At 39.3% G+C, this 11,166-nt stretch overlaps 1 protein-coding gene across 1 annotated transcript; it reads left to right on the plus strand.

Annotated features, from left to right (window-relative positions):
* Positions 1–8,260: 8,260 nt before the first annotated feature.
* LOC137402403 (uncharacterized) lies at positions 8,261–9,565 on the plus strand. Its single transcript, XM_068088902.1, has one exon. The coding sequence runs from the start codon at positions 8,261–8,263 to the stop codon at positions 9,563–9,565; it is 1,305 nt and encodes a 434-aa protein (XP_067945003.1).
* Positions 9,566–11,166: the final 1,601 nt, after the last annotated feature.

Genomic DNA, 11,166 nt, shown 5'->3' on the forward strand with positions numbered 1-11,166 from the left:
CCCAATCCGTAGGTATTGTTTCCGGTTGGTCGTAATCGCGATACACTACATACTCCTTTTAAAATATCTCTTCAGCCAATAAGTGCCAACACACCTATAACAAATAAAATACAACCCTCAGCAGTATCATACTTCTCCGATTTGTATACACAGGTGCAAAACACATGTAATTACAACATCACACTCACTCTCCAATTTTTGTTCTCTTCTCTTTCAATTCCAACAGTCAGTGTTAACTACACAAAGCACATCTAATTACAACATCTTGCTAACCCTCTATTTTCTTTTGTCTTTCTCTTTCAATTCTAACAGTCAGTGCTAGCTACACCTGCATATGCTATTTACAAGTTTGATGCCTGCACACCAATATCCTATCTACAGTTAATGTTAGATACACATATATACACTATTTACAATTCTGGTGCCTACTCACCAATATACTTGAAACAGGCGGTGCCTACAAACCTACCAACATAGACCTATGACGTGTCCACGAAGCATCCAATGTCTCGTGGTTGATATCATTAGCTCAATGTATTTCTTTGCGCCAATCTTCAACCATTCTGGCATTGGGATGTAATTTATCTGAGAGGTACTCACCTCTAAAAACTTTCTTTCCTCGTCGTCTTGTATACACTTTTCTGTGCATGTATGGCGTTACACTGTCGTTGCTGACATTAAAATCCATGATATCCCTGTTTTCGATTACAGTCATACTTTTGATTTTGATGGTTAATGACTGAAAAAGGTTACGACGGCGAGCATCGTTGGTTACCCCTTTGTGCCTATTATATCTTGTGAAGCAGATAGGATATACCGTGCAAATAACAGGGTGAATCCTATACGGTGTAAGTAACCGTGACCAGTCTCTAAATACATATGACACAGTGGACAGTGTTCTCCGATTGCGAATATGGCATTCCGTAGCACCTCGTTTATTGACGAGTTCTGAAAATCTCACGGGGCCAATGTGTATATACACAATAGTTTTCAAATTTCCTACTATGATTAAATACATATGTGATTATTTCACGCCAGTCTGCCCCAGGTATGCTGATCAACTCCAATACAGGATCCGACAATCCTCTAACTATGGATTTTCTTACTACTAAAGTATGCATAACTAAAATAAATATAACATAACCTAAATGATGTGTTACCAATTTAATCTCTGCACAGGTTTAGACGTTCTGCCAGACCTACATTGTAGTTCGTACTGCATTTGTTTTTATGACCGGGCTCTGAACCACTTTGGAATACGCTCTTGCTGGTTGTTCCTCAATGTCATTTTTAAGCGTCGAATAGTTACGTTGTACCAGGTATTTTTCTGGAATTTGTGTCGGCTGTGCAACCTCAGGCACAATGTTTCCAGAGCTTTCTTTTGACTTTTCGGGGCTCGTTTCCACTATCCCTGGTGCCTGAGCACGGGCTCCTTGAGACTTATTCCTTTGAGTCAAGTTCTGTTGCTTGTTAAAAACCACTACCACCCGACCTTGCGCTGCAATTACCGTCGCAAGTGCTGGTGCCCTTATTGGTTCCTGCACTATGACTTTCCGACAAAGAGCGATCAGGATTCTATCTCTAGCGGGCGTGTCTGCGATTATAGTTGGCTCCTTGTTTCTCTCTTTAGTTTCTCTCCACAGTCTTTGGTCTACCAACATCAACTTGCTTACCCGACATTATGCCCATTGAGTTCATAGATCTATTAAACAACCACTGCGCCGGCGAATATCTGTTTGCTACAGGGGTGTCCTTATATGCACAGAGCGCTGCTTTTAGGTTAAAATTTTTGTTCCACAATGAATCAACCATCTGAACTGCTCTTTCTGCCTTCCAATTGCTTTGGGCCCACTTGGGCGCACTCATGATACGGTTAATGTCCCATTTTTTCACAAACCTCTTATCTTTGAGCTACCAACTGTGGACCGTTATCACTCATAATAGTGTTTGGAAACCCAATCATGCAAAACAGTTTTTTTAACTAATATATTATCGGGCCTTCTTCCATTGAGTCCTTCAACTCATGTGACAAGATATATCTACTATAGTAGTCCACAACCAACATGTAGTCTATTTCCTCATGTTTGAATAAATCTATGGCAAGCTTCCACCATGGCTTTTTCGGAAGTGGTGTACTTATAAGTGGCTCCTTCGGTTTCCTTCAAAACTCTTCACATGTGGGACAATCTCTCACCACTTCCCTGATATTTTTGCACATACCCGGCCACCATACCACTTCAGTTGCTCTCCGTATGGACTTGGTCTCTCCTTGATGTCCGATGTGTATTTCTTGTAGAACCTTACCTCTTTCAAACTCCGGATTAAAGACTTTATTTAAATAGAAAAGTACTCCATCAATTGATGTCGGGTGGTCTCTGAAAGTATAGAAAGGTTTCAAAATTTCTGAGACCTCCTTACCTGATGGAAAACTCTCTATCGTCAACTTCTTCACCAGCCTCCCGACGTCGTCTTCCAAAAGCGCTGCTCTTATCCTGTTTAGCCTAACTGATGAAATCTGTAAAGGGTCCAACAACTCTAATACTAGGCTGGAGTCCTTCAACTCCCCAGTAGTGCATTCATCCAACACTGGCAACCGTGACAGGGCATCAGCTAGCACTAACTTGCTCCTCAGAGTGTATGTTATTTGTTAGGTATAGTTCATCATCCTAAGTCCAAATCGCTGTACTCTAATTGAAGGTTTAGCTAGCTCATTCTTGCCCAGGATTGCTAACAATGTTCGGCGATTCATTTCAATGATCATCTCCTTGCCTGCTACGTAGTAATAGCACTTGTCACATGCCCAGCATATTGCAAGCGCCTCCTTCTCTATCCGCGCATACCTTTTCTCAACAGAAATTAATGCTTGGGAAGAATATGCAACCGGCTTTCACTCGCCTTTTACTCTCTGCAATATAGCAGCTCCTCTTCTATATGCTGAAGCGTCAGCACTGATCACTGTGTCGGCTGACACACTATATGGTGTCAACACAAGGAGTAGATGCCAGTATGACCTTGAGCTCTGCAAACTGTCTCGCTTGCTCAAAACCCCAATTCAAGTCAGAATTTTTGCCCAGCAATTGACGCAAGTGGCTTGTTATGGTAGCTAGCAATGGAGAGAATTTCCTTAAGTAGTTCACAACTCAAAAAAACATACTCAACTCTGTTCTGTTTTCTGGCATTGAAAATTTAGCTATGGCACTAGTTTCCTCTAGATCTGCGTGCATTCCTAATACATCAATTATGTGTCAAAGGATTTTTACTCTTTTCCCACCAAACTCACCTTTTGAATCATTCAGCGTAACTCCAGCTTGTTGTAACCTCAACAATACTTCTCTTACTCTCTCATCATGCCGATACTTAGTGGCGCCATGCGCCAGAATTTCATCCATCTGGCAGACAATCCCATTGATTCCGTTTAAACTCTTTTGCATTTCTCTTCGGAATACTTCTGGCGCAGAGCTAATCCCAAACGGTAACCTCTTGCAAATATACCCCCAAAAGGAATAATGACACAGGTCAATCTCTGCGCTTCTGAGTGCAACTTCATTTGCCACTAGCCGCAATTTGCATCTAATTTACTGAAGATCTTAGAGTTTCCTAGTTCACTGAGGGTTTTCTGTGTGTTAGGTAGCAGAGGAAATTCACGTTTCACCACTTTATTTAGTCTTGTGAAGTCTATACACAGTCGTAACTTCCTACTTTTTTTGGGACTACAATGCACGGAGCACACCGACCTATTGATGCTTTGATCATTGCGATAACACCTTACGACTCTATTTTCTGCAGTTAATCCAGAAAGGGTTGTCTCCTTGCCGCAACCACCTTCCGAACCCAAGTACACTCTGAGCGAAAGGCAATTACCGAATCATTTAAGGCAATTTTCGCTTCAGTCTACATTGTACCTAGTCCTTTAAACAGTTTAGGAAATGCAGACACCCAATTCTTGTCTAGGTGAACATTGTCCCCAGAACCTAGGAGCCCTAAACTTGGTATAGCTGGCTTACCTAGTAATGACATCACAAGATTTGGTGATGCTAATAAGTTTTCTATTGTTCACCCCTACCATTATCCTGTCACGAATGAGTTCATCTTTCATATTAGCATATTCACAATACCCTGCCTGTGACTGGACCTCAGTGATAAACTGGTGAATGGATAAACTTCCCTGTTTCTTATTATTGAACTTTACCCTCTCATAAATTACATTTTAACCGGTTCAAAATGTGCATCAAAATATTTTATTACGAGGTGCAGAGTCTTTTTTGTCTCATCTTTACTGTCGTCAAATGTGAACTGGTCATATATTTTTACGCTGTCCGACCCCATCAACAGTAACAGTTTTGCTACCCTTTCTTCCTCCGACATAGCGAAGTACTTTTTGGCAAAATTAACAACAGCAAACTGTGACTTGAATGTTTTCTAACTCGCAGACAAGCCACTACGATCTTTGAAGTTCAGGCGTTGTGTAAACCTATCGTCTTGTGATTCTGCCATGTTTACGTTGGGCAGTATGTTCCTATTACTCTAGTGCTATTGAGTCCAGCAACCCAAGAAAAAGTAGCAATTCAAATATAGCAAAGGGACACACAGACACTATACTCACAATGGTTTCAACAAACCACTGCACAATGACAATGAACAAGCGCCATATGTGAATTCCTGCAATTTCAGCAACTGAATAGTAAACTACCTACAGTCCGGGTTTTATTCTCACAAGGTTCCAACAAACCCAGTAACACTAGTAGCTACCAAGCAATCAATACCGCTGAGTTCCCAATGTACAATAATATTACACAAGGCTCGTATATTCTGACACCATGTAGTGTATACCTGTTGTATGTAAGTAGCTCTCTAGAGAGTAAGTGCGGTCTTGGCTAGTTCCAGTAGTCAACTGGCGCCTCTCGTATCCCTTGCGTAACCGCTGGTCGTAATCACGATACACTACACAAAGCCCATCATAACTGCTCAAAATAATAATTATAAATTTTAGTGCTTCTTTTTCAAAAAAATAATAACATATTTATGGCATGCTTCTGTCAGGTAGTGACAATGCTTGGTAGTGTTTTTTAGTAGAGAAACACACCGCCAGAACTAGGTTTTTTAACACTATCAAGAGCTATCCTAACACTTATCAAGGGCTTTTTCTAGATTGGTCAGATTAACCTGAAGGGATACATTTTTGCAACACATCCAGTCTGACAGAGCCAGGTAGCCATTTTACTTGTCCATTGTGCAAAGGACAGAGATGGATCTTTATTGTGCCCACATTGTCAGTGGTATGATCTAGATCCGAAAGACCCAGCAATTTAGGATTGAAAGATTGCTGAGAGCTTTTTGTCAGATTGGCATTAAGCAGGGCTCGAACCACCAACCCCATGTTTGGCAATCAAAGATAATACCACTAAACCACCCTGACACCCTAAATAAATAAATAAATATTTTTAAATAAATAAATCAATTTGGAAAAAGTATATTGATGACTAAATTTTGTCAAAATTTTATGGAATCAGTACTCTGAGACCAGGCTCTTATCTCAAAGTTTGTAAGGATTGTTCCAAGGACGAATGCCTTTATGTTTTAACAACTTTTGTTTAGTGATATATACTACGTGATATATCCAACCTGCACTATATAAATAGTCAGGAACTAAGGTAGAACAATAGGGCTGCATAGGCAGCGCAGTACTGATTTTCAGTGACGTCAGTTAAAAACAAAAAATAATATTAATTCAAAATAATACTTCCATCTAATTTTAAAAAGTTGACAGGTTGTTATGGAATTTAGAGCAGACTAGCCACTTGCATGTGGGTTCAGTGTACAAGTGGTTTTATACTGAATAAATAATAAATATTATGTATGACGATAGTTGTTGCAAGGGAGGTGACTGGTAAATAATTGTGGCTCTATAACTCGAGTTCTATCAGCATGAAAATAAAATAACCTTTAAGTACAATTCAATACAATTAAGCGTAATTTTTAAACAAGTGTGAAAATAATAAATACTCAAACACTTACAGTTGTGAATGCAAGAATGTCAAAAAATTATATGGAAAAAACTGCACAAAAGTAAATAATGGTTACTGCTCAGCTTTTTATTGTGATTCTATGATGTTGTCCAGGTGTAAGACCAGCATTCTTCAATGAAGGCTGTATATGGCACACTTCATCAGTTTTTAGATAATAGCACAAGTTGAAGTCAACTCAGAGAGTAGCATTTTTTACTTCTAAAGATAAAATAGAGTGACAAAAACCCACTTCTCTTGCAAATCAGTATTAAAACTTGCAGGAAACTGTCTCCCCAAAAGGGTTCAAATGTAGTCATTAATTTGGGAAAATGGGTAAGTTTCTTGTATAGATACTGCGTTCAAATTTCGATGCAAAAATTCTACTTCTTGTCCTTTTTCAGGACAAACACCGTAGGTAGCCACAAGCGCTGCCAAACAGCTCGATCAGTCTCTCTTTAAAACCTGAATTTTAAATCCACTGATTTGTGTCTATCCCTTTTGATGGTCTCATATGGTTGAAAGGGACTTGTTATTTGATTAGATTGTTTCACTTGAAAAGTCTAACAAATTTTACTTTTTTCTGCGTAAAAGTCTCCTGGTCTGAGTAAAAAAATCCACCAACTGTTTAGCCTGCTCTACTTGCCTGCTCTTGAAGGGTAGTTTCGGTGCTCCTCTTTAGGCTGCTCAGTTCTTCCTGAGCTTGTTTAGGCTACAAACTGAAATTGGCCCTGATTGCGTCAAGCACAATATAGATATATAAATATTTAAAGCCCAAAGTTTTAGAATGTTACAAACTGAAATACGTTTATTTCGCTTTCATAATTTTTCTTTCGTTCTTTCATAAGCAAAACCAAAAAATTTGCAACTCGCTATTTACGCTGTAATTTCTGAGTAAACCTAACTACGTAGTTTAATTCTGGCGACTTGATAGCCAAATATCCTAATTTTTTTCGAGTGAGGTTTTGGGTCGATTTTTTTTACTCCATGATTAATTTTTTTTGTTTAAAGACTATGGCCAGCTGATAGAACGGCTCTCCATAGCAAAAGGGTTAAAGCAGATATTCATAACTGCAATATAATAGACTAAAGCTTGGCAGTATAGTCATGAAAATCAACATAACATTTTTGAATTACTAACTTGTATATGGCAAACGCAGTCACAACTGTTTGCACCTCAATCGAAATAGTATAGTAAGCTTGTTGCCAGTTGCCAGTTGCCAGTTGCCAGTTGCCAGTTGCCAGTTGCCAGTTGCGGGCCAAAGATAGAGCTACACTATACTAAATGATTGCCCGGTATTGCATGGGTAAAAATAAAGCTTTGGACAAAAAAATTATTTCTATTTAAATCTACAATTCCAACTTTTAAACTTCATACTGGGAGAAAAGTATGTTTTTAGCAGTCGCAATGAATTGAGAGACAAAAAAACATTGTTAAGGTTGTTAAACTTTTTAAAACAATTGTGACTTTTAAATTACATATCCTGAAAGAAGTGTTTCGTTGAAATAAATAAAGAGGAAAAATCAAGCCGAAGGTATGTAAGTGTAAATGTGAAATCGTCAGCGAATAATGTTTAAATATAGTCTGTCTTGCTAGAATTACAATAAAACAATTATTCGGTATATAATGATATGATTTTTTTTTCGTTTTGGTTTTGCCATCATAAGGCGAAGATATTGTATAGAGTAGTATAGAACCCATGGTAATTATCTAATGCAAACACCTCCTGGTAACAATAATCAAAATGATCATCATTAACATTGACTAATCACACAAAATGCTAACCTTAGTAACTATAGTTACCTACAATAATATATATGTGGTAAAGTTGAGGCCTTGTGGAAACATACGGTTGGAACCTTGAAAGGCACTGACATCTTCGTGCTAGCTCCCAATAAATAACATCACTGTTCACTAAAAATACCACTCTTTGTGATGATTTTTGTCAATGCAGTAATAATCTTTGATATAATACCAATAATAATAATAATAATAATAATAATAACCTTGGTATTAACCTAATTTGACCTTGGTAAAGATCCACTAATATCGGCTTGGTGCCCGACGCTTAACTGGACCTGCTACTGTGAGAAGGCTTTTATAGAAACACATAGTAGTGCCTGCTGCCTTGTGGGTTAGGTTGTTGTTTCGACCAAAGGCTAATGGAGTTAACCTTACACAAAACCTAAGGCCTTGTAGCATTGGAAAATTATTAAGGCTATGGGAGAAAACCCTATACAAATCACCACTCATACCCATGACGAATACACAAACAGAAAGAAACCCCTACGGCGCCGAGCGTACAGGAACAGCATGTCAACTCTTGCCCGGCAGCTCACCTGTGCCACCCCAGACAGGGAGCGGTCGTCAACCTGTTACTGGGACAACTAATCACAATGGGAAAAGGAGAGGATGGATACGAATAAACAACATCAATGCAATGGAATGCTACTACCAAAGTCAACGAGAGAAGAGAGGATACATGAAAAGGATGCATCAGATATGGAAAGATCGAGGATTGTTCAGCACAACAGATCAAAGGATAGCAGATCAAATCAGAGTCATCAAAAGAAACGGACTGATGTCCGACTTGGAGATAGAAGAGATAAGACAGAGAGTAACAACGACAACAACAAACGCTCTGATCCAGAACAATGAAAATGAACATATTGATGCAGTTGAAGAAGTAATGGAGAGCGACATTACTGTGGAAATAATAGAGACGCCAATCGAAAGACCAACAGCAAGTGAGGAACAGAGAAAGATAATCAATCGCCTCAAAGACATCATTGAGGAACTGGAGCAAAAGCGAAATATGCCAAAATTAAAGAAGATACCGAAAAATAAGATCAGGAAGGAAACAGGAATGATCAATCAGGCGATCGGGTTTATTGACACCACTGATATTGGAGCTACAAATGACTTGATATACGCAGGAGCATGGCTGGTAATGAAAAGATTACAGAAAGGACAGAAAACCGGTGGCAGGAGAACCCAAATACCGGCATGGAAAATGAGACGAGAAAGAAAACTTGAAGAAACACGTAAAGATCTAGCAAAGATGAATAACATCAACGAAGGTAGGCAATTCATCACAAGAGAAATAGAGCAAGGTTATTGGCTGAAGAAAAAAGGAATAGACCGAGTGATTGAGGAACTTAAACAGAGAGTGACATCCACAACAGCAAAGATTAAGAGATATTCTGACCGAGTGAATCAGTTTCATACAAACCATCTATTTGAAACAGACCAAAAACGATTCTACCAAAAACTAGAAGGTAAACAACAGAAACAGATACCACCGCCTGAGCCCAATGCTGCTCTGGAGTTCTGGAGTAACATATGGGCACAACGGCACACTCATAAAGAAGATGCCAAATGGATCAAGGAGGCTGAACATGACTACAAAGATTTAGAGAAACAAGCTGATATGGAGATCAATGTTGTGGGACTAAAAAGAACCCTTGGAAGATTGTCACCATGGAAAGCCGCTGGACCGGATGGAGTACAGGGCAACTGGGTCAATAAATTCACAGCTCTTCACACAAGAATTGTGAATTAGATGAATGAGATTATCAAGAGAGGCACTCCGACATCATGGATGACAACAGGAAGAACGGTGCTAATACCTAAGGATGCAAGCAAAGGCAACATACCATCAAACTATAGACCAATTACCTGCCTGCCAATAATGTACAAAGTACTGACTGCAATGATCTGGGACAGCATTTATGAACACCTGGAGAGAAATGAACTACTACCATTGGAACAGAAGGGCTGTGGTAGAAAAAGTCGTGGAACTAAAGATCAATTGATAATAGACAAGTTTGTTATGAAAGACAGTAAGGCAAGAAAAACCAACTTGGTGATGGGATGGATCGACTACAGAAAAGCGTATGATATGGTTCCCCACTCATGGATAATCAAAGTAATGGATATGTTAGGGATCTCAAAAAACATCAAGAGGTTCATGACAGCAGGTATGAAACAATGGAAAACAGAGCTGGAAAGTGGAGGGAAAGAACTAGGAAGAGTATCGATCAACCGAGGTATCGTTCAGCGGGACAGTCTTTCTCCTTTGATGTTTGTGATGTCAATGATACCCCTCACAACTGTACTGCGCAAAGTTAAACCAGCATACCATCTTAAAAACAAATGTGCAGTTAACCATCTACTGTATATAGACGACCTGAAACTGTATGGGAAGATTAAAAATGAGATTGAGACACTAATACACACAGTGAGAATCTTCAGTGATGACATTGGTATGGAGTTTGGATTAGATAAGTGCGCTACCATCACCATGATAAGAGGGAAATTAACTGGCAGAGGAAATATCATGCTACCAAATGAAACAGAAATCCATGAACTAGAAGATAATGAAAGCTACAAATATTTAGGAGTTATGGAGGCAGATGACATAAAACAATCTGAAATGAAAGCTAACATCAAGAAGGAATACATTCACAGGCTTATGAAAGTGCTGAAATCAAAGCTGACTGCTGGAAATCTCATTACCGCTATCAATACATAGGCTGTGTTCTTGTACAGATACGGAGCAGGGATTATTCAGTGGACGAAGGCTGAGTTACAGCAACTGGACAGAAGGACGCGGAAACTGATGACAATGCATAAAGGTCTTCATCCAAGATCTAAGGTAGATAGAGTATATGTTGAAAGAGACCAAGGAGGAAGGGGATTAATGAGTGTTGAGGAAACTGTGAATTACGAAAGTCACAGTCTGAAAAAGTACACAGAAGGCAGCCCAGTCGAATTTATAAGAACAGCAGGTAAGATCATAAATACCAACAGTGAAGATGGACGACAAGAGTATAGAAATCATCAGAAAACTGAACGAAAGCAAAACTGGCATGACAAACCAATGAACAGACAACATCTAAGACAGACAGAAGATCAAGCTGCAAAGGAAACATGGCAATGAATGAAGAGGGGATGTCTCAAACGAGAGACTGAAAGCCTGATCATTGCTGCCCGGGATCAAGCGTTACGAACCAACTATAGGAAGGCTAAGATAGAAAAGTCAACAAACGATCCGAAATGCAGATTGTGCAAGCAGAAAGATGAAGCAGTGTCCCACATAATCAGCGAATGCAGTAAGATCGGACAGACAGAATATAAAGGGCGGCATGACAAAGTGGCAAG

Source organism: Watersipora subatra, chromosome 8 (assembly GCF_963576615.1).
Source record: "Watersipora subatra chromosome 8, tzWatSuba1.1, whole genome shotgun sequence".
NCBI classification, from domain to species: domain Eukaryota; kingdom Metazoa; phylum Bryozoa; class Gymnolaemata; order Cheilostomatida; family Watersiporidae; genus Watersipora; species Watersipora subatra.